This window comes from Anolis sagrei, chromosome 7, assembly GCF_037176765.1.
Source record: "Anolis sagrei isolate rAnoSag1 chromosome 7, rAnoSag1.mat, whole genome shotgun sequence".
Taxonomy (NCBI): domain Eukaryota; kingdom Metazoa; phylum Chordata; class Lepidosauria; order Squamata; family Dactyloidae; genus Anolis; species Anolis sagrei.
Window position 1 is genome coordinate 28300449 of NC_090027.1, and position 25186 is coordinate 28325634.

At 41.8% G+C, this 25186-nt stretch overlaps 1 protein-coding gene across 1 annotated transcript in view; it reads left to right on the forward strand.

The window, feature by feature from the left end:
- The window catches only part of KCNJ5 (potassium inwardly rectifying channel subfamily J member 5), a 71668-nt gene that overhangs the window by 25810 nt on the left and 20672 nt on the right, over window positions 1–25186 (forward strand). The window contains exon 3 of the mRNA XM_060787492.2: window positions 2121–3067. Within this exon, the coding sequence (XP_060643475.2) occupies window positions 2121–3067 (947 nt within the window). The remainder of the gene's footprint in view (window positions 1–2120; window positions 3068–25186) is intronic.

The following is a 25186-nucleotide window of genomic DNA, read 5'->3' on the forward strand; positions in this document are numbered from 1 at the left end:
TAGGAGCAGCATTGGCACAATCAAGGTTGATGGTACCAAAGTCCAATCTGGATATTGTCTGAATCAAATCTGATTCTGCTGCTCTGGGGTATTCTGGAGATTCCAGCAAATACCTGGCGTATCCCCCAACTTTGCTAAATGCTGGACAAAATTGGTTTTTAGTGGTTCCCAACCTTTTTCTTTTTTTATCAGAGGCCACTTGACCAGGGACCACTCTCCAACATTAGTACCAAAAGGGTTATAGAATCAGAATAATAGAGTTGGAAGAGACCTCATGGGCCATCCAGTCCAACCCCTCTGCCAAGAAGCAGGAAAATTGTATTCAAAGCACCCCTGACAGATGGCCATCCAGCCTCTGCTTAAAAGCCTCCAAAGAAGGAGCCTCCACCACACTCCAGGGCAGAAGGTTCCACTGCTGAACAGCTCTCACAGTCAGAAAGTTCTTGCTAATGTTCAGGTGGAATCTCTCTTCTTGTAGTTTGAAGCCATTGTTCCACATCCTAGTCCAGTGGTTCTCAACCTGGGGTCCCCAGTTGTTTTTGGCGTTCAACTCCCAGAAATCTTAACAGCTGGTAAACTGGTTGGGATTTCTGGGAGTTGTAAGCCAAAAACTTCTGGGGATCCCTGATTGAGAACCACTGGCCTAGTCTCCAGGGCAGCAGAAAACAAGCTTGCTCCCTTCTCCCTATGAATTCCTCTCACATACTTATACATGGCTATCATGTCTCCTCTCAGCCTTCTCTTCTTCAGGCTAAACATGCCCTGCTCTTTAAGCTGCTCTTCATAGGGCTTGTTCTCCAGATCCTTGATCAGTTTTTGGTCAACATTAGATTTAGTTTGATTATCTTGGGTGCTGATTCAGAAATTTGCATTTTGATAGATGACATCACCTCTAGTTTCTGATACAGAGCAAATACCATCCAGTAGTCGCCATCCGCTTGCCCACAGAAAACCATATTTAATAAGCCTCAGCACTCTTAGAGGGTTTTGTGAGACTAGCCGCTCTTGTTGCAACAGTGTAGTAATGATGTGGGTGCGGGCCATATTTTAGTTCTTGTGGACCACTAGTGGTCCACGGATCATAGGTTGGGAATCACTGATTTAGGCTGAAAAACTTTGCATTACTCACAGGAATCCATGTTGCATCATGAAGAAGGCCAGTGATCCATTCAGGGTGAGTCTGGAGTTTGAGGCTTATGTAAACAAGCCCTGTGTTATTTCTGAGCCAAAAGTCCTTCTTTCAATAGGTTCCTATATTACCTGTGGTTTCACGGATTCATGTGAAATCCAGATACGTAACTCCCATAGATACAGTGGCTTGTCAATGCCTGCAAAGAAAACCATAAGGAAGCAGATCCCAAAGGCAAAGGACATGGCTCCATATACATCTTTTCAGGTTTTCTACCAGCCCATCTATCTTAGTTTATAATTAAAGGATATCTAATTTCTTATACTGAAACCTGGGATAGTTTCTTTTTTCACTATAACTCTCAAAAGCTTCCAGCCAGCAAGAGCCTTTACTTGGGCAATTCTGGAAGAAGTGTAATTTTTCAAATGCTGAATTTATCCATAATATTGCACTATTGTACATAAATATTTATAGCATTTAAGGGCCAATTTTAACCATCCAGAAGATTCTTAAAGTGCCATATACATTTTTAAAATGGGCCTAACAAATGGCAGAAAAATGAGAAGCAACAGCAGAGAATTTTTTAAAAGAGATCTAGCAGTATAAAGCAGATGCAGTTTCAAAGGCATATCAAAAGAAAGCATCTCAGCTGACAACAGAGCACAACATCTGGTGAGTCTGCCTGGCAACAGCATTCCACAAGTGAGACACTACAATAGAGAAGAGCCTAAATCCTGACTTTTAAATATTATGTTGCACATAGAATTTTCTGGTGTAATCTCACTAATTAAAACTTGTAGTTCAGCCATCTTCAATCTGCATCCTCAGGGTATGTAGCTGTTCAACTCTTATAATCTCTGTAGTGTATGAATATGCTCATTGTGGTTAATGGGGATTGTAGTACAACACATCTGGAGCAGGCCAGGCTGAGGATGGATGTTATAGTTATCCAGGGGTTCTTTTCAGTTCTGTTTCTATTTCTTCCATGTAGCCCCACCATGGCTGGAGATTCTAGGATCTTCATGAACCAGGACATGGAAATTGGTGTCACTCCAAGAGAGCTAAAGAAGATTCCCAAGCAAGCCCGAGATGATATTCCGATTGCCACCGATCGAACGCGTCTTTTGGCAGCAGAAATCAAAAAGCCACGCCAACGTTACATGGAAAAAAGTGGCAAGTGTAATGTGCACCATGGAAATGTCCAGGAAACCTATAGATATCTCAGTGACCTCTTTACCACTTTGGTGGACCTCAAGTGGCGCTTTAACCTTCTTGTGTTTACCATGGTCTACACCATCACTTGGCTGTTTTTTGGTTTTATTTGGTGGCTCATCGCCTACATTCGAGGAGACTTAGACCATGCAGAAGATGAAGACTGGATCCCTTGTGTCGACAATCTCAGTGGATTTGTCTCAGCGTTCCTGTTCTCCATTGAGACAGAGACCACCATTGGATATGGCCACCGGGTGATCACAGAAAAATGTCCTGAGGGTATCATATTACTTTTGGTTCAGGCCATACTGGGCTCTATAGTCAATGCATTCATGGTGGGATGCATGTTTGTGAAGATCAGCCAACCAAAGAAGAGGGCAGAGACCCTCATGTTTTCCAACAATGCTGTGATTTCAATAAGGGACGAGAAGCTGTGTCTTATGTTCCGAGTTGGAGACTTAAGAAATTCCCACATTGTTGAGGCCTCCATTAGAGCCAAGCTGATAAAATCCAAACAGACCAAAGAAGGGGAATTCATCCCTTTGAATCAAACAGACATCAATGTGGGATTTGACACAGGGGATGACAGGCTGTTTCTGGTGTCCCCGCTCATTATTTCTCACGAAATCAACGAGAAGAGTCCCTTTTGGGAGATGTCCCGTAGCCAGATGGAAAAAGAGGAGTTTGAAATTGTGGTCATTTTGGAAGGGATGGTGGAAGCAACTGGTAAGGTCTCATCACAATATTGATGTTGTTGCTGCTAGTGTTGATTATCTTTAGAGTGCCAATTTATGAATTTAACAAGAATAGTTAAAAAACAAAAAACCTTTGATTTATCTGATCTCTGGACTTTGGTTATAGGAAATGGACTTATTCTGATTAATTTGTTCACCATCTCCTAATGCTGGTTAGTTGTTATCTGTGATCTTTGGTACATTTCCCTCCTATCAATAGATCATCAATTAAAAATGCTAGGAACTACACACAGCACATACACTCTACCACTCGTTTATGTCAACTACCTACATCCTTCTAAGTAAAGGATGATGATCACATGATCCTGAAAATATTGTTGGACTGCAAGGTCCAGAAATCCTAGCTAGCCTAGCCAATGGTGAGAAATGCGAGAGATTGCACAATTGTGAATTACAGAAAATTGGGAGAAATGAATCAATTTATTATTTATTTATTTATTTACAGTATTTATATTCCGCCCTTCTCACCCCGCAGGGGACTCAGAGTGGATTACAATGTACATATATATGGCAAACGTTCAATGCCAAAGACACACAACATATATAAACAGATGGTCAGAGGCTATTTAACTTTTCTGGCCACCAGGGGAGCTGCCGCTTTCATCGTCCATCTGTGACACTGATGAAGTAATTCCGCATTCCCTGCATGCTTTGCTGGAGTCTTTTTTATGGCCTCGTAAATTAGTTAAATTAGCCTCCCCACACATAGGTGGTACTTAATTTTCCTACTTGACAGAGGCAACTGTCTTTCGGGTTGCAAAGGTCGACAACAAGCTACACAGTTGGTCAGAAGCTCACTCCGACCCAGGCTGGCTTTGAACTCATGACCTTTTGGTCAGAAATGATCTTAATGCAGCTGACACTCAGCCAGCTGTGCCACAGTCCCGGTGCTGGACTGGTTGCTTTAAACAGTGCTCAGTGTTGCCATTCATCTAGGACAGTGTTTCTCAACCTTCCTAATGCCGCAACCACTTAATACAGTTCCTCATGTTATGGTGACCCCCAATCATAACATTATTTCTGTTGCTCCTTCATAACTGTAATTTTGCTACTGTTACGAATCATGTAACTATCTGAGATGCAGGATGCATTTTCAATTTGAACACTGGTGGGGCTGATTTTGTCATTTGGGAGTTGTAGTTTCTGGGATTTATAGTTCACCTACAATCAAAGAGCATTCTGAACCCCACCAACGATAGAATTGGACCAAACTTCCTACACAGAACCCCTATGACCAACAGAAAATACTTTGTTTTCCAATGGTCTTTGGTGACCCCTCTGACACCCCCTGGTGACCCCCCCCCAGGGGTCCTGACCCCCAGATTGATCAAATCTGATCTAGGATTTGGGAGCCAAGCATGTTCAGAACAATCCAGAAAGAGCAGCATCATTACTAAGCTGCCTTATCACACTTTGCATGGGAAAAGGGCATATTACTATCACACCTTTTGCAAGATCCAAAAGTCCGGATTCTAACAGATAGTGCTGAATGAGCAAATGTTTTTGACTGGTTCTTATAAGCAGGATTTTTATGTCTGTATGGGTGATCATTTCCTAAAAATCTCTTGTAGGAAACCAGCAGCTAATCCTTTGAGAATTTGCAGGAATGTCCTGCCCAGCCAGCTGGGAACACAGAGCTTTCCGTGTTAGCTAAATCCCAATAGGGAAATACAACATTGGCTCAGAGTAGTTCACCCAGCTGGGAAGCAAATAGGTGCACCTGAGACAAGACTGATGTTGGATACATTTCAGGAAAAAGAATGTGCTAGTAACATAGATAAATGATAGATAGATAGATAGATAGATAGATAGATAGATAGATAGGCAGAGATGGCATTTCAGTGTCATATAGAAATATATTGTATACAAGCAGTCCAAGGCAAGGAGACGGGTGTAAACAAAGGATGGGCCAGGATTGGAAGAGTCAAATTTGGGAGAAAACAATTTTTCCTAACTGAGGATTGGCTCGTCCAATGAGTTCCATATTGAAAAAAATCTATACTATAGACATTCTTGTCCTTTATAAGCAGAGCTTGCTACAATTACTTCTTTTGGGAGATGATACTCAAAATGCCCCAGCTGCTCTGAGAGTTGAAACCCACCCAAAAGCAGCTTTTCCAAGCTCTGTTTATGATGAATCAGGAACTTGTATAGAGTGCAACATTCCTTTCTTCTTTTTATGTTCTATTCAAGCCATAGGTAAATGAATAATCTAAAACACAACTAAGCAGCACTGAATTCAGTTAAGCTCTTCATCCTTAGAGAAATATTGGCTGTCATGGAAATTATAGGTAAATTTGTGACAAACATAATAGAGGTAAGTTTGATGTTTACTTCCTTGAGTGCTGTATATTGTAGGCCCCAGGGAGATAGTTTTACTGTTTTGCTAAAGGAAAAGGACAAAGAAGATTTATTTCCTACAAATTAAGACTGGCATGGATTCTCAGACTGATGGAGGCTGAGAATTTTATAGGCTTTAATCAAGGCCAAGGGCAGGGAGCAGAACTTTAAGGCCCACAGCTTGGGGATAGAGATATTTTCATAGAATCATAGACTTATAGAATTGGAAGAGACTTCACAGGCCATCCAGTCCAACCCCCTGCCAAGAAGCAAGAAAATTGCATTCAAGTGATAGCCATCCAGTCTCTGTTTAAAGGCCTCCAAAGAGCCTCCACCACAGCCTGGGGCAGAGAGTTCCACTGCTGAACAGCTCTCACAGTTAGGAAGTTCTTTCTAATGTTCAGGTGGAATCTCCTTTCCTGTAGTTTGACGCCATTGTTCTGCGTTCTAGTCTCCAGGGCAGCAGAAAACAAGCCTGCTCCCTCCTCCCTATGATTTCCCCTCACATATTGATATACATAGCCTCTTCCGCAGGCTAAACATGCTCAGCTCTTTAAGCTGTCCTCCAGATCCTTGATCAATTTAGTCACCCTCCTCTGTCCACATTCCAGCTTAGAGTCAACATCTCCCTTCAACTGTGGTGCCCAAAATTGAACACAGTATTCCAAGTGTGATCTGACCAATTTTGGACTGCAACTGCAAGAATCCTTTTGTTAAAATGGCCACTGTTGGAACTAGAACTCCAAAGGGTAATTTTTCTAGGTAATTTTTCTAGGTAATCACACCTCATGGGGACCCTCTTTCTGGATAGTGATACCAGTTGAGTTTGGAGCAGAAAAAGCTGGGAGCTCTTATATCAGCAGAGTGGTGAATCTGTTCTGGGTTTTGGAGCTATTCAGTGTACTGGATCTCTTTTGAAGAAAAGTTCAATCATCTGCCTCCTTTAAAATTTGGATTGAAATGCAGAACCTCATCAGCTGCTACTGGACAGTATCTAAAAATCCAGGGAGGAGAAGAGAATGGGCCACACTCCAGAAAAATATGGAGTTGGCAGCATATTTACAGTCTTGATAAAATACTCACTTGCCTTGTAAAATTGAGTGATTTATATGCTTTAATGTCTGTATTTCTTCCAAAACTGGGACTGATAGAAGTTCACAAGATTACAGGTATAGATTTTTTTTTGTCATGTCAAGAGCGACTTGAGAAACTGCAAGTCACTTCTGGTGTGAGAGAATTGGCCGTCAGCAAGGATGTTGCCCAGGGGACGCCCGGATGTTTTGATGTTTTATCATCCTTGTGGGAGGTTCCTCTCATGTCCCTGCATGAGGAGCTGGAGCTAATAGAGGGAGCTCATCTGTCGGTCTTCAGTCCTGCCGTCACAGGTGTTTAACCCACTGCGCCACCGGGGGCTCCACAGGTATAGATAAAAACATTCCAAGTTATAAATAAATGTGCTTATTAAAACTCAAACCACATTAAAAACAACTTTAAGAGTCCATAAAAACTCTTAAAGTTTGGGCTCGGCCTCATGTAAGCCGCACCAAGTCCCTTGGGGAGATGGTAGCGGAGTACAAATAAATTATTATTATTATTATTATTATTATTATTATTATTATAATTATATGCATACCACATCCTTGGCAGCCAGTTAATTATCAAAGGCTAACAGCTCTTTGCGAACAGAAGATTAAAAGACAGGTAGCCAATCTAACCTTGCCTCCCACAGCCTGGGAGTAACCACCAATAAGGCCCTTCTTCTCCCTTTCTTGAAATACCTGCTCGGAGTTTCATGAGATACGTTTGAAAGACTACACCATTTCCCATTCTGCTGAAACCCCTTTCTTTAAACTCTGTTTAAAGATCCAGTTCTAATGGCATTTCTGCATGGAGGAAGGCTTCATTGTTGTGATGAGCTTGCACACATTTCCTCACTCAATGCAACCCAGCGGTTGTTCGGAGGGGAAATCTTCCCCCCTGCTGCAATTTCCATTAACACTCCCTTGGAGACTACTCAAAATAGCCACTTTGGTGGCCTTCAAGACACAGTTTGTTGCCATGGGAGCCTATAGATGAATAAAGCAAAGTCAACAGAGAAAATGGATTTGTAGACATTCTTTTTTTTTATTTGTTGAAGGCATTTTTAATACAGAATAAAAAAATAATCGTTTTGAAAGAACTGGAGGTGTGTGTTGGAGATCGCTGTCTGATACCTTCCACAGCTCATAATATTTGAAATCATAACACTGAAGTTTAATCCCAGCTGATTTGCTGGGGAGAAAGCTATTGAAAGATTGAAAGCTAAGCAGAGTCTACCCTGGTTAGTATTTGGATGGGAGACCACCAATGAATATCATATATTGTGGGCTATATTTCAGAAGAAGGAACTGGTGAAACCATTTCCGATCATCCCGACAAGACAGAGGTCCTCCTGGTCGATTGTAAACCGGATTGGGGTATAGGGTGGCAACCTGGGCTGGACGGGGTTGCACTCCCCCCCCCCCCCAGGTCCACAGTTTGGGTGTCCTCCTGGACTCATCACTTACGCTTGAAGCTCAGGCGTCGGCAGTGGCCGGGAGGGCCTTTGCACAACTAAGACTCTTGTGCCAACTGCGACCGTACCTCATGAAGGCGGATCTGGCCAGGGTGGTCCATTCCTTAGTCACCTCCAGATTGGACTACTGTAATTCACTCTACGTGGGGCTGCCCTTGAGAACGGCCTGAAAATTTCAATTGGTCCAACGGGCGGCGGCCAGGTTGTTAACTGGTGCTCCTTACAGAGAGAGGTCAACCCTCCTGTTTAAGGAGCTCCACTGGCTGCCATTCATTTTCCGGTCCCAATTCAAGGTGCAGGTGCCTACCTACAAAGCCCTAAATGGTTTGGGACCCGCCTACCTGCGTGACCGCATCTCTATATACGAACCCACACGATCTCTTTGATCATCTGGAGAGGCCCTGCTCGCAATCCCACCTGCATCGCAAGCGTGATTGGTGGGTACAAGGGACAGGGCCTTCTCGGTGGTGGCCCCTCAACTCTGGAACTCACTCCCCAAGGACATCAGGCATGTCCCAACGTTGGCAGCCTTTAGAAGGGGCTTGAAAGCATGGTTGTTCCAGTGTGCCTTCCCAGAATAAGGAAACTCCATGCAATATGTCCCAAATGCACTTTTCTAGAGATCTAGAATTGCCTGCATGCTCCACCTATCCCTAAAATATCTATCCTATTTCACCTGATCATGCCCAGCACTTTTAAAGATTTTAATTATTACATTTGGCCCTACCACAGGTTTTAATGTGCCACGGTGTTATTGTTAATGTTTTTGCTTGCTTATGAGTTTGTTGTTATTGTTTTGTTGTTGTTGTGATTTACTGATGTATTTGGGCTCGACCTCTTGTAAGCTGCACCGAGTCCTTCGGGAGATGGTAGTGGGGTATAAATAAAGGATTATTATTATTATTATTATTATTATTATTATTATTATTAAACCCGATGAAATTCAGAGGGTGTCCATAATTTGACAGGCTCCATGAAGGCACATACATATAAACAACATTCTCTCTGTAAAATAAGGGCATTACAGAAAGATTACATAAACCAGATTTTGTTCGTGCAAGGAACTCTAAGTGTCAAGGAAGACAGAAGGGTAAAATGCCACAGCACAGCTAGAAATCCCTGTTTGACTGTATTGCCCCCCCCCCCCTTGATTCACATATTATATTTGGCTGCCTGAATAAATTGGCTGCCTGTGGCCAAACCGTCTTACGTGGAACAAGACTACATTGTGTGCTCAAATGCAGAAGAGACAGAGAGAAGGAGACGGTACCTTTCAGCTTAACATGCCATATAGTGTAACTGTGAATGAGAAATGAGATAATCCTCTGCTGATAATAAATAATAACTTGCTGTAATTACATTCATAGCAGTAGAGCTCAGTGTTCCATTTTCAAGTAGAAAGATGAACATGATTTCTCTAGCTAGGATATAAAAGCTTTGGTGTAAACTGACTCCTGTTTAGTAAAAGTAAAGGTTTTCCCTGACGTTAAGTCAAGTCATGTCTGACTCTGGGGGTTGGTGCTCATCTCCATTTCTAAGCCGAAGAACTGGAATTGTCTGTAGACACCTCCAAGGTCATGACTACATGGAGTGCTGCTACCTTCCCGCAGAAGCGGTACCTATTGATCTACTCACATTTGCATGTTTTTGAACTGCTAGGTTGGCAGAAGCTGGGGCTAACAGCAGGAGCTCACCTCACTCCCTGAATTTGAACCACTGACCTTTCAGTCAGCAAGTTCAGCAGCTCAGTGGTTTAACCCATTGCACCACCCTGTTTACATACCAGTAATATTAATTCTACTTTAGATCAGTTTTGGTAGCATACAATGAGTAGAAGGGCCAGCGTAGTGTATTAATGAATTGGACAAGGACTCCAGAGATTAAGGTTTGGATACCTGCTTGGCCATGGAAATCTACCAGCAAATATTCCTTACATAGGTAAAGGTAAAGGTTTTCCCCTGACATGAAGTCCAGTCATGTCCGACTCTGGGGTGTGGTGCTCATTTCCATTTCAAAGCTGAAGAGCCAGCATTTTCCGTAGACACCTCCAAGGTCATGTGGCCAGCATGACTGCATGGAGCACCGTTACCTTCCCGCTGGAGCGGTACCTATTAATCTACTCACATTTGCATGTTTTCGAACTACTAGGTTGGCAGAAGCTGGGGCTGACAGCGGAAGCTCATGCTGCTCCCCGGATTCAAACCTGTGACCTTTTGGTCAACAAGCTCGAAAACTCAGCGGTTTAACCCACTGCGCCACGGGGGCTCCATTCCTTACATAAAAGGTAAAGGTTGTCCCCTGACATTAAGTCCAGTCATGTCTGACTCTGGGTTGTGGTGCTCATCTCAATTTCTAAGTCGAAGAGCCGGCATTGTCCATAGACACCTCCAAGGTCATGTGGCCGGCACGACTGAATGGAGCGCCGTTACCTTCCCACCGGAGTGGTACCAATGTCTTACTAGTAAAGTGTGCAGAAGATACTAATGATAATGTCCACTTTGGGAAGGAAAGGGCATGCAAAAGGCATAGAGAAAAGTGCTTTTATTAGGGAAAACTGCATGCAAATAAAAAGAGAAAATTGGGCGGCATGAAATATGGGTATTGTGGGAAGCAAGATGGGTAGAAATGTTCATCTTAGGTCTGTCCTCTATATTACTTCAACCAGAAGCCGAAGCATGGCTAATGAAGTACAAGAGGAAGTCATTATCAGTAACAGCCTCAGAATTAAAAGCATGGTCAAAGCATATTGCTTCATAAATGGGTCTCTTCCACCCAAGGGAACACACAGGCTGGTGCCTAATAGCATTAAGGAGCTTGTAGCTGTGGAGATTCATTTTCTGTAAGCCTAGAAGATCAAGCCGCATCAACTATTCAGACAAAAATAAAGCGGAAATGTCACTTGCAGTGGGGAATGTGCCCCCCATATCTGCCAAGCCCCAGCACATCAGACTCCCCATGCCTTTAAAAAGCAAGTGGTGGTGGTGATAAAGTTGAGGAGGGCAAAAAAGCTGAAGATTTTCACAAAACTCAATGGTTTTATCCCTACAACTTTCCAGTATCTCCACATTAATTATTTTAAAACCTACATACACATGCAAACTTGCTGACTAAAAGGTTGGTGGTTCGAATCTGGGAAGTGGGGTGAGCTCCCACTGTTAGCCCCAGCTTCTGCCTATCTAGCAGTTTAAAAACATGCAAATGTGAGTAGATCAATAGGTAAGGTAATGGCACTCCATGCAGTCATGACATTGGAGATGTCTACAGACAACACCGGCTCTTCAGCTCAGAAATAGAGATGAGCACCACCCCCCGAGTCAGACACGACTACACTTAATGTGGAAACCTTTACCTTTTTTGCATACACACATGCACACCCAAAACTGACCAAAAAATGAAACTGAAACCTGAAGTGATATGATACTATTTTCCATCATGGCTCTCCTATGGTTGCCCATATCTGATCGAATCTTCCAGGTGTTTGTGGACTGTAGTTCTCATAAACAGTTCTCATTGACAATGTTGTCTGGAGCAGATAGGATCTGAGTACTACAAGACCACACATTCCCCCTCTCCAGTGGTCTAGATGATTATTTAATGTGATGGTGTCCAACCTCTGGTCCTCCAGGTGTTTTGGACTTCAGCTCCCAGAATTCCCAAGCATTGGACAGCCTGGTCAAGGCTTCTAGGAGATGAAGTCCCAAACTCTTGGGGGACCAAAGGTTGGACATCTCTCATATAATACATAGCTTAGTAATACGAGACTGCTAATTAAATGGAAACTACTTTTGCCTTTTAAACTCCTAATGAACTAAATGGAGGATGAATGTAGAAGGGAAACATCTGGAAAACTGGGATACCAGGGGTTTAATCAGGACTAGTACTTGCCAAATTACTGTAGAGTTGTATGAAATGGCAGAGTCTACATTTGGGATCTGTCATCGACTTTTCAGTTCTGGCTTTGATGGCATTGGTTGTTGTTGTTATTCATAATCATGATCATCATCATGATCATCTCTGGATCCTAATTATGAATACGAATGCCCCCCTCCTAATCTCCCAGAATCTTCCCAAAACAGAACGGACACACACACACACACACACACACATGAAAACAGAACAAATTTATGCTATTTTGCACACCCCTACAAATTAGGACATTTGGAAAGTTTAGTGAGTGACAGACAGAAGGACATAACACTTTCTCATGACCAACATGAAACCTATGTATTTCCTTTACATTCATTCACATCAATTACTGATATTTTAGCAATCATTGCTAGTAATATATTTACATATCTAGTTCTACAATGCTGAAGGGCTAGTAATGTGCTTCTTTAAAAAGCCAGTATCTGCATCTGATGTGCAATTCTTTTTATGATATGGTTGCAGAATTATAGAATTGAGAAAGTCTTTGCTACATACTTACTTACTTAGGTGATCCCTCGTTGTCCAAGTAGGATTATCTTCCAAGATCTGCGTACTGGCGGTGGGTCCATAGATGACTGTGAAGCCCTATTCTTGATCTGCATGTTCTCCCGCAGTGAGAGCATTGGTTTCCAGGTGGAAGGCAGTCCCGGTTGGGGTTCGCTTGATGTGCCTTCCTCTTGGGACGTTTCTCTCTTTTGTCCTCCATTTGTGCCTCTTAAAATTCTACAGCACTCTGGTCACAGCTGACCTCCAGCTGGAGCACTCAAGGGTCGGGGCTTCCCAGTTCTCAGTATCTATGCCAGAGTTTTTAAGGTAAGCTTTGAGCCCATCTTTAAATCTCTTTTCCTGTCCTCCAACATTTCATTTTCCATTCTTGAGTTTGGAGTAGAGCAACTGCTTTGGGAGATGATGGTTGGGCATCCGGACAACGTGGTTTGTCCAGCGGAGTTGATGGCAGAGGACCATCGCTTCAGTGCTGGTGGTCTTTGCTTCTTCCAGCACGCTGGCATTTGTCTGCCTGTACTCCCAAGAGATTTGCAGGATTTTTCGGAGGCAACACTGATGGAATCATTACAGGAGTTGCATGTGATAGTCCACATTTCACAGGCATATAGCAGGGCTGGGGGAACAATAGCTTTGTAAACAAGCACTTTGGTCTCCCTGCGGATGTCCTTGTTCTCACTCTATGCTTCATTCGGACAAATGTTGCACTTACAGAGCTCAGACTGTGTTGAATTTCAGTGTCAATGTCGACTTTGGTGGAGAGGTGGCTGCCAAGGTAGTGGAAATGGTCAGCATTTTCTAATGTTACACCATTAATCTGTATCTCTGGCATTGGAGAGGGATTGGCTGGTGACTGCTGGAAGAGCACTTTGGTTTTCTCGATGTTCAGTGACAGGCCAAGCTTCTTGTATGCTTCTGCAAAGGTGTTTAGAGTGGCTTGTAGGTCTTCTTCTACCATTTAATTACCATAATAGGACTTAAATACATGGGATGCTTCTCCTATATGGAGCTTTAAATCCTGACTGGAGCTTCGTAGGGTTCCTCTTTTGGACAATTACGAGAACCAACAAACCAACCTGGCCAATGACCTTGATGATAGGGATATTCTGGGAGTTGTAGTATAAGAAACAGGATAAAGTGATTGTGAGATTCCTTCCAGTGTTGTACTTATCATGAGCATTTTTACAAATGGAGAACTGCAAACAGAACAAAAAAATCAATTCCATCCACTGATGTGACTATAATAAGAAATCACACTTTCCTCCAGGCTAATTGGCACCTCTACCCCCACATTGAACTTTTATCATTGCAGGAGTGAAAGAGAATATGTTCTGGAAGAAGCTCTCTGAGCTCAATTAGTATTTATTTTGGCTAGGTCTTGAAGCACTGCAACTGTGGGTCATGACAAAATGAGATTGTAAGCATCTCGCCCATCCCAGATTTCCAGACAAAGGAACATGGGATACTGTCTGAGTGTTGCATGTTACGTGTCTGTCTGCTTTACTAGTGGCATTACCTGGATATCTAAAGGGAGCAACATGCTCCTCTTAGTCTCCATCCTCACTGCATTTTAATTGCAACCAGCAGGTCCCAGACAGTTTTCAAAGTCAGTGCTAAGACAGCCAATTAAGACTCTGGTTGTTAGGAAGGTCTTTGCAGTTGCTTTGCGACCTTTCCATCTCTGGAATTAACAGCTGCAATATAGCTTACAGTCGCATGGGGCTAATGAAGACTATCTTAGTAAAATAGGAATACCTTCAGGTAGATAATATTACATGGCACCTGTAAATCCCCTCTGCCTCATTCATTGATTCACAGAGTCATAAAGAGCAGAGGCACAGAGGTGGGTAGACTTCATTCTTGTGTGATCTGCTTTGTGTGTATAGATGTGTGTGTGTGCACTAGGGATGGGAATAATATTCAAAAATGTTCAAATAAGTGAAACAAAATGGCAGGAAATCCTGGTGAGCAGAATATTTATTTATCGAGTCATCAGCAACCAGTCAATTATATTACATTTCTAACAGAACAAAGCAAACAAACAGACAAAATTAAAAATTTTAAAAAATACAGAATACAAAATTTGTGAGTTTGGTAGTTGATTAGATGTCCTTTGACCAGTATCTGGCCACTTGGAGTGCTTCTGGTGTTGCTGCAAGAAGGTCCTCCATTGTGCATGTGGCAGAGCTCAGGTTGCATTGCAGCAGGTGGTCAGTGGTTTGCTCCTCTCCAAACTCACATGTCGAGGATTCCACTTTGTAGCCCCATTTCTGAAGGTTGGCTCTGCATCTCGTGGTGCCAGAGCGCAGTCTGTTCAGCGCCTTCCAAGTCGCCCAGTCCTCTGTGTGCCCAGGGGGGAGTCTCTCATTTGGTATCAGCCATTGGTTGAGGTTCTGGGTTTGAGCCTGCCACTTTTGGACTCTCGCTTGCTGAGGTGTTCCAGCGAGTGTCTCTGTAGATCTTAGAAAACTATTTCTTGATTTAAGTCATTGACATGCTGGCTGATACCCAAACAGGGGATGAGCTGGAGATGTCTCTGCCTTGGTCCTTTCACTATTGGCTGCTACTTCCCAGCGGATGTCAGGTGGTGCAATACCGGCTAAGCAGAATAATCATGGCACATGTATTTTCATTCGTCACTATTAATGAAAAAAAATCACAATTTTGCACATCAAAACATATTTTTGCACTGCATGAAAAATGTGGCTATATTTCTGGATAAAAAATATGATTTAACATGCAAAAAAAATATTTGCAGAAAAATATTGTTTTCTGAGCAAAAACCTCACCAGCATTTTTGGTCAAGATTGAGTCCTGAATTACAAAAGTTGAAGAAGTTCACTCATTGGATGCTGGTGTCTTTTATGTCAATTCAGGGGTGAAACATGACCATGTCAGATCTAACTTTCAAGAATCTATCCAAGGTACTGCAACTTGTCTCATAACTATGTGCAGCACCTTGGATAGCTCCGTTACAGTTTGACCTGAAAGGGAAATCAAATTCACTGCCCACTTATCTGTCTCCTGGGACTTAAGTGTTCACAAACTCTTGCCCAGTTTGGATTAATAGATAACTTTCTTAAGTGCTCAGAATGTTTTTCAATGGATGATAAACTGAATGTATTATCTCTTATTTATTATTTATTTATTTACAGTATTTATATTCCGTAGGGGACTATGGGTGGATTACAATGTACATATTAGGCATGGGTAACAACGCAAAAATTTGTTTCTAAAATCGATTTGTAATTGGGGTGTTTTTTTGTTTCGATATTTAAAATAATTACAAAATTTTCCAAAAAAAAAGTTCGGTATTTACGAAATTTCGTAAATATTTACAAAACATTTTGTAAAGATGGCGCCCTTTTTTTTTCAATATTTTTTAAATATTTTTTAAATTTAATTATTAATTTAGTAGAATAGGGAGGAGAAATTATTATTGAGGGAAGGCAGGCACTCACTCTGGCGGGCCCTCTCGCTCGCCGCTCGCTCGCTGCTCGCCCTCTCGCTCGCCGCTCGCCCTCTCACTCGCCCTCTCGCTTGCCGCTCGCCCTCTCGCTCGCCCTCGCCCTCTCGCTCACTGCTCGCCCTCGCCTTCTCGCTCACCCTCTCGCTCGCCGCTCGCCCTCGCCCTCTCGCTCGCCGCTCGCCCTCTCCCTCTCCCTCTCGCTCGCCGCTCGCCCTCGCCCTCTCGCTTGCCGCTCGCCCTCTCACTCGCCCTCTCGCTCGCCGCTCGCCCTCGCCCTCTCGCTCGCCGCTCGCCCTCTCGCTCGCCCTCTCGCTTGCTCAGCCGGCGCCGAGAGAGGAGAGCTCCCAGCAAGCCAAGCGGCCATCTTACGTATTTCCAAAATGGACGGAAATACAAAATTTTTTGGCGCCTGCCGTTTCGATATTTAAAAACACTTCCAGGTTTAAAAATAAGTTTTGTAATCGTTTCGTAATTCAAAAATTAACGAATTTTTTAACGAATTACGAATTAACGAAACGAATTGCCCAGCCCTAGTACATATATATGGCAAACATTCAATGCCATAGACACACAACATATATAGACCGACACACAGAGGCTATTTAACTTTCCAGCTTTCATGAGGGTATTCTGGCCACCAGGGGAGCTGTCACTTCATCGTCCATTTGAGACACTGATGTACTTCCTCATTCTTTGTTTGCTTGCTTGCTTGCTGGAGATTTTATGGCATCGTAAATTAGTTAAATTAGCCTCCCCACATAAGCGGTACCTAAATCTCCTACTTGACAGATGCAATATCCTCACCTAAGCAGGATTTCCTCAAGCTGCTCCTCATCCTGACCCACCTTCCCAGAAATCTCAACTGTATAAATGTTTGAATTTTGCAAATTTGATCCTTCTTTGCAGAACACACCACTGAGATTTGACATTTACACTTTGGCATTGAAATGTGGCAGGAAAAAAACCCCTACAGTTTGTTTTTCAGTACTGAAAGCAAGGGCTGTTTAAGTGAATAAAGTTAGTACACACATGATATCCTTAAAACTGTTACATGTCGGCTGTCACAGAACTGTCAAGTGCTGTCTATAGAGGCATAAGGTGTTGTTACACATTGACAGTTTATGGAAATCCGCTGATGTCAAAAACTAAGACTGAATACTGAATAGTTGATAGTGTGCCAAACATTTTTACATCCAAAATGTATTGGGAAAATTTATGGGGCTCATTCTTTTTGATAGATTTATGGAGCAAAGCTGGAACTGGTTTTTTGACAGCAATCTTTTGGTCATTTAATCCAATATTATCCATCCTAATTCATTTATTTAAGGTATTTCTGTATCACCTTCCAATCCTATAAGGGCTCCCAAGGCAGTGAACAAAGAAAAACCAATTAAAACAATATAAATATAAATATAATGTAATACACACACACACTCCCTAAAAAGCAGTCTAAAAACAATGCTAAAATTTGGTTTTGAAACAGTTAAAACAGCATTTTGAAACATTGGATGCTAGCAAGGTTGTGAAAGTACAGTTGTGCAGATGCTGCAATTGCAAGACCATTGTGTGTGGATTCACATGTGCATTGCCTGCAGGTGTGAATACATTTGTTTGCACATCTAGATCCCGAACACAACACTAACATTCAGAATAGATGCATGGCACAATTAGCACAGAACTCTACACTGCCTCAACTTAGCATCTCAACCAACATCAGAAGAGGTCATGTTTAGCACAATTTGTTTGCCCATAATGCAAGCACATGCCTTTGCATTTAAATTGGGTGACATCACTTTCCTTTGTGGTTTCTCAATTTATAAATGTGCCTTTGATCAACAGAAGCCTGGAAGATTGATTCTGAAAAAAAAATAACAAACACAATTGGCTGGCTGTAGCCTGGATGCGTTCAGCTTTGTTAGACTTATCCGATGAATGATTTGGCTGATCCAATTAGAGAACATTAGTGAATACAGTTTTTTTTTCACTCTCAAATCATCATTCCATATGATGAAGCAGTCTGCATATTATCTCAGACATTATGACAGAAACGGACTTCTTGCCAAGCCTCCCACCCAGCCTGGGTGTTGTTGACAGCCAACTGAATATTTATTGGTTTTTTTTTTTTGGTGTTTTTGAACAAATTGGCAAGTAATGGTTTGAAAATATAAGCTTGAAATAGCTTAAACAAGCAAACAAATTAGACCATGCTTTTTTGCCATGCCGCATTTTGTTCCAAGCTGAGCTACTTGAAACAGGTGGTAATTGATAGCAATGTACACTATGACTTGATGTTGGACTATCAATCTTTTATTAGATGGGAGATCCAAACTTGATGTCCATAACTATTTATTGTTGTTGTTCATTCATTCAGTCATTTCTGACTCTTCGTGACCTCATGGAGCAGCCCACACCAGAGCTCCCTGTTGGCCGTCACCACCCCCAGCTCCTTCAAGGTCAATCCAGTCACTTAAAGGAATGCCATCCATCCATCTTGGCCTTGGTCGGCCCCTCTTCCTTTTTTCTTCCATTTCCCCCAGCATCATTGTCTTCTCTAAGCTTTCCTTTCTTCTCATGATGTGACCAAAGTACTTCATCTTGGCCTCTACTATCTTTCCCTCCAATGAGCAGTCGGGCTTTATTTCCTGAAGTATGGACTGGTTGGATCTTCTTGCAGTCCAAGGCACTCTCAGAACTTTCCTTCAACACCACAGTTCAAAAGCATCTATCTTCCTTTGTTCAGCCTTCCCTATGATCCAGCTCTCACATCCGTAGGTGATTACGGGGAATGCCATTGCTTTAACTGTGTGGATCTTTGTTGCCAGTGTGATGTCTCTACTCTTCACTATTTTATCGAGATTGGTCATTGCTCTCCTCCCAAGAAGTAAGCATCTCCTGATTTACTGGCTGCAGTCTGTGTCTGCAGTAATCTTTGCACCTAGAAACACAAAGTCTGTCACTGCCTCCATGTTTTCTCCCTCTATTTTCCATTTATCAATAATTCTTGTTGCCATAATCTTGGTTTTTTAGAAGCTGTAAATTTTTTAAATCAATAGTGTGGAAACCACTTGAATGATCCAGAAGTTGTTAAGACTCCAATTGCTATCAGAGCCAGAAAAGGGGACAGTAGTCAAGACTGATGGTAGTTATATTCAACAACATTTGGAGGGCCAAGGTTTCATTCTTCTGCTTTAAGCCAAATGTTGTCCCTGCTCTCTATTTTTGCCCAGATTGGTCTATCACATTGCCTTCCCTGCTTTGGAGGGCAAATTCCAGCCACTTCAGGAAGGATGTGAAGGCTCCCAATGTGAACTTGGATCTTGACTGATTCTCCATTGCATGAGAAGTTGACACTTCTTCACTAGATTCTCTGCTGCAGAGTTTCCCCAATCAGGTCATAGGAAGAAGCTGCAAGAAGGAGATGGTAGAAGGAATGGAACAAGCAAGAACTTCTCCTTTCTTTCCCCATTCCCCCAGCTTACATTTCGATTTGATGAGGTCTAAGATCTCTGAAAAGGACTTTAGGTATACAGGAAATGTCATTGATTATGGAAATTGACATTTTCAAGAGGAGAATATGTTTAGAAAACAATAATTTAGTATAATCTTTCCAAACAAGATGTGTTCAACTCTGTGACTGCTTACATCAGTGGTTCTCAACCTGGGGTCCCCAGATGTTTTTGGCCTACAATTTCCAGAAATCCCAGCCAGTTTAGCAGCTGTTAGGATTTCTGGGAGTTGAAGGCCAAAAACATCTGGGGACCCCAGGTTGAGAACCACTGGCTTACATGATGGTATGGCAGTATTTTTGCTCCGGTAATAACCATCAGTCAACACAAATTTAACTATAGCCCACATATTCACATAATCCTCTTAGCTGGGATGATGGGAGATATAGTTTGGAGACTACCTGGTTGCTTTGCTTTTCTGTGATTTGACTGGAGTAGAGTTACACCTTCCCTTGAGCCTTACAACAATAAGCTTAGAATTCTGTTGTTTAGTCCCAGCTGCAGGAGATCCATTAAATTAATTGTGGAATGGTGAGTCAACATAAAGGCAAATTAAATTGATTCAATAAGAAGAATTAGCAACAGAATGAAGGGCACAATTTTCACAGTGGTTATGGCATTCCATTGCTACTTGAGTTAGCTATTTGCAAAGCTGACCAGATGTGTTTGGCCATGTGTCAGGCACAGCTAAAAGCTTTCTGGACCATTCATGGTTTGAGGTTCTATTCAAGGAGGTATACTCCCTTTTCCTGTCTTCACACAAATATTTGCAAACAACATAGCATCAGTCCACATGGGTAAAATGGTTCATTCACAACAAAGTGCTCTAGTCTAGATACAAAAGGAAGCTTTATTGGGAGATACTTGATCCACTTTCTAATATGGTGTTGGGTTTTATTGTTCTAACACTGTTATGATCAGTAGTGATGCTCTTCAGAGGATGTTTTTTCAACCAATTGGAGATAATGGGGAAATACTTTTTTGTTTTATATCTTGCCTCTCTCCTGACAATGTATTCAAAGTAGCATGCAAATATTTGAAACAAAATCCAGCTAATATGTTAAGTTACAAAAGTTAAATAGCATTACATAAGCTGTTCCCATTTTTAAAACACTTGGTTCCAAATGCACTTTAAGACATAACAAAAAGATAAAACTGCAAGCTTCTGAAAAGCAATGTTCTATGCCCAGTGCTGACACATTGCCACCCAGTTACAATGTGAGCCAAATGGAGTTTGCACATCACTAGGTTTTGGACAGGGCTGTATAGGGTTGCAAGAGAGAAAATTGGAACAGCTCCTATTCCTTTAATGGCTGTGCAGAAGAGGGAATTTGGTCAGGCATTCCTGTTGAAATACCCTTGTCTACACAACCATTATAGATATAGAAGCCCCAGTTTTCAATGTGACAATCTAGCAGTGCTGTTTTCAAAAACAGTTCCAGTAGTTAGTGCTGAATTAGTTCCTGGAAGAGATGAGAGTTAAATATTTGAACATTTAAGAATGCCCATAAACCTATATGCAATGCATTACTGCAGTTGTACACAGCTAAATTGTGCAGTACAGACAATCATCATGACACTCTGTATGGTCAGGCCTTTTTAAGAAATGTCCCAAAATGAGGGTAAATTGTTGTTGTTGTTGGGTTGTTCAGTTGTTTCCAACTCTTGTCAATATCTCTCTTCAATTGTGGTGTCCAGAATTGTGTCCAATTCTGGACACCACAATTGAGAGATATTGACAAGCTGGAATCTGTCCAGAGGAGGGCAACTAAAATGATCAAGGGTCTGGAGAACAAGCCCTATGAAGAGCGGCTTAAAGAGCTGGGCATGTTTAGCCTGAAGAAGAGAAGGCTGAGAGGAGATATGATAGCCATGTATAAATATGTGAGAGGAAGTCACAGGGAGGAGGGAGCAAGCTTGTTTTCTGCTGCCCTGGAGACTGGGACGTTGAACAATGGCTTCAAACTACAAGAAAGGAGATTCCATCTGAACATTAGGAAGAACTTCCTGACTGTGAGAGCTGTTCAACAGTGGAACTCTCTGCCCCAGAGTTTGGTGGAGGCTCCTTCTTTGGAAGCTTTTAAACAGAGGTTGGATGGCCATCTGTCAGGGGTGCTTTGAATGCAATATTCCTGCTTCTAGGCAGGGGGTTGGACTGGATTGCCCATGAGGTCTCTTCCAACTCTATGATTCTATGATTCTTTGTGACCTCATGGACCAGCCCACGCCAGAGCTCCCTGTCGGCCATCACCACCCCCAGCTCCTTCAAGGTCAATCCAGTCACTTCAAGGATACCATCCGTTCATCTTGCTCTTGGTCGGTCCCTCTTCCTTTTTCCTTCCATTTTCCCCAGCATCATTGTCTTCTCTATGCTTTCCTTTCTTCTCATTATGTGGCCAAAGTACTTTATCTATACCTCTACTATTCTTCCCTCTAATGAGCAGTCGAGCTTTATTCCCTGAAGTATTGATTGGTTAGATCTTCCCGTTGTCCAAGGCACTATCAGAACTTTCCTCCAACACCACAGTTCAAAAGCATCTATCTTCTTTCGCTCAGTCTTCCCTATTGTCCAAATTGTGTTAACCCATATATCAACCAATGAGTTTTCTTTTTCATCTCCATCCAAAGGGTGTCTTTTACAGAGGTAATGGGTCTAAGTTACTCCCAAATACTTATCACAGGGCAAGTTCACAAGAGGATATTGTTGTTGAAAAAAGGCATTGCATTTCACAACTACTGTGATGTTTTTATCTAAGTTCAGGAAGAACATCTGAGCTCAAAATAAATGAGGGAAAAGAGATGGCAGGTGGCATCATTAAACCTGATAATCAAAAAGTTCAGATGCTTTAACCCTGTAAGGCTTGACTCCATTACACCACTGTGATGATTTAGATCTGTGTGTCACAAGTTCAGATCTCTGATTCGCAACAAACCTATTAAACCTTTTCTACACTGTCATATACATCAAGATTATCTGCTTTGAACTGGATTATATAGCAGTGTAGACTCAGGACTCCCCGTGGCACAGTGGGTTAACCTACTGAGCTGCAGAACTAACTGACCAAAAGGTCGCTGGTTTGTATCCAGGCATTGGGGTGAGCTCCCGCTGTTAGCCCCAGCTTCTGCCATCCTTGCAGTTTGAAAACATGCAAATGTGAGTAGATCAATAGGTACCGCTCTGGTGAGAAGGTAACGGCTCTCCATGCACATGATCTTGGAGGTGTCTACAGACAACACCAGCTTTTTGGTTTAGAAATGGAGATGAGCACCAACTCTCAGAATCGGACAAGCCTGGACTTCATGTCAGCTGAAACCTTTACCTTTATCTAGACTCAGGATAATCCAGTTTGAAGCAGATAATGAAAATTATCTGATTTGATAATCTGTATTATATGGCAGTGTAGAAGGGGCCTCAGTCTTTGGGTAACTGGCTTTTTCTTGACCTTAATCATTCCTAATTTGCAAGACAGGATACCTTTGTTATAATTAACAAATTCTAGGGACATTGTCTAGTCTCCAAATATTTTGGAAAGTGCAGAGCCCACCATATTTCCTTCTGCATGGAAATCAAAGTGAACCATGAACAGATGGGCAATATAGCCAAACTGGATCAAATTAATATGGAACTGAGCCCAGACCACTTTCTAATAACTTTTTGAAGTTTGAAAAAAAGAAAATCAATTTAACTTTTTCAGAAGCTGGGGTTTTACTTAGAGTAATTAGTGCAAATGGGGTACTAATTTCTACAACTATTCAAAATCATGTTTTGGAGGCTTTGATTTTAATGAAGGACAGACACGATCTAATTAGATGTAGTGATAGTTAGAATATTTATGATTTTTCCTTTTCCACTCAGGCTAACCAACAGTGTCCATTCCCCCAAGCCTACAGAGACAACTCTCTTTCATCCTCCCCGAATCCTCTCCATGTGAGCGCAATAGAATCTTATTTAAAGAACTAAATAACTTTTCTGCCTGAGCACACACATGAACAAAAGCACAAAAGTTGCAGCCTGTGTTGCTTAAGCAGAACTTTTAACCAGCATTTTAAATCTCTTATTGAATGCTTTGTGCAGATTTATTTATTTGTGCCTTTTTTGCAGTGTCGTTTCCAGCGCATTTATTCAGGGGAAAGCAATACACAACTCATGGAGACGGATTTATGGGTTAACATTTTTAGGATTGCATCGCTGTGGCATTGATGTAGGCCCCTCTCTGTTTTGTTGTATTGTGAGCATTGATTTGCAACCTAAATTTGTGTCTTGGGTTTATGCGGGCCAAAAGGAGCATGAAATTGAACACAAAAAAAAGATATATTCACTTGTCAAACATACCAATAAAAATGTATAAAAATACAATCTGAAAGCAGGAGAATAAATGGTGGCCAAATTCCTAGATCAGGAAATGTTCTATACAGTTCGGCACAGGCAGAACTAGAACATGGTAGACATTTTCTACGAGCCGCTGGGTCCTCCGGAGATTCCAGATATGATGTTATTATATGCATCCAAGAACAAGGCTGGACATTGCTCTGGCTCCAGGGAGGAAAGATGAAGCATCTTAAAAGATTGGGAGTTGAATGTTATATGGTCAGCATAGATTTCTGACTGCATAGGGCTGACTCATCAACAACCCAAAAAGTGAATGACATGGGATAAGTTGGATTTATGTTTTCACCAAAAGAATGCCTGCCTAATTTGCTTCTACAGATCAAAACTTGCGCAAAAAAATTACCTTAATGGCTGACAAAGACAAGAGAGGAAATTTAGTTAATCTCTCCTTTTGGGAGAAGGGTGTAGGGATTCAAAAAACAGGAAGGGGTGATTCTTAGTTCTGCGGTTGTGCAATGGGTTAAATGCTTGTGCTGGTTGAACTGCTGACCTGAAAGTTGGTGCATCAAATCTGTGAGATGGAGTGAGCTCCTGTCTGTCAGCTCCAGCTTCCCATGCTGAGACATGAGAGAAGCCTCCCACAGAATAGTAACACATCCAGGTGTCCCCTGGGCAACATCCTCGCAGACGGCCAATTCTCTCACACCAGAAGCAACTCGCAGTTTCTCAAGTCACTTCTGGCACGAAAAAAACCCAGCTAGATGGAGGAGTTTCACTTTTTTTAATTGAGAAAGAAAAATAATAACATATTTGAACAGATAATACTTGTCTATTGTAAGCATACATTATAGTAACATATTTCTATATTATCTATTCTCATTCTTTACAGGTTTATTCATATTACATTTTTATTATTATTATTATTTTCTTTCTTTTTTCTCCCCCCTCCTCCCACCACCCTTTCCTACCCCTCCCACCACATTTCTCTCTATATCTTTATTTTTAACCACGCACACTTTTGCAATATTTGTACAATTTCTATGCTGGCTTCGCCTTCTTCTACCCATTTCATATATGTTGCCCATTTCTCTTTAATTTCTCCCGTTTTTTCCTCCTGTGAATCTTCTTGGGTTATACATTCAATAATATCTAATTGGACTTGTTCAAATAAATAATTATTCCAATTTTCCAAATTCCTTTTTTTTCATCTCTCCACCCCCAGGCTATTACCACCTTTCCTACGAAAATCATTGCTTTAAATAAGTTTTGGTTCTTCGCATCAGTATTTTTATTCCCTGTAATTGCCATTAACATAAATTCCATATTGACTTGTATTGTTATTTTGAAAAGTTTCCCAATTTTTCTAGTTATGTTATTCCAAAAAGTTTTTGCATTTAAACAGTCCCACCACATATGTGCATACCAGCCTTTCTCTACTTTACTGTGCCAACACATTGGAC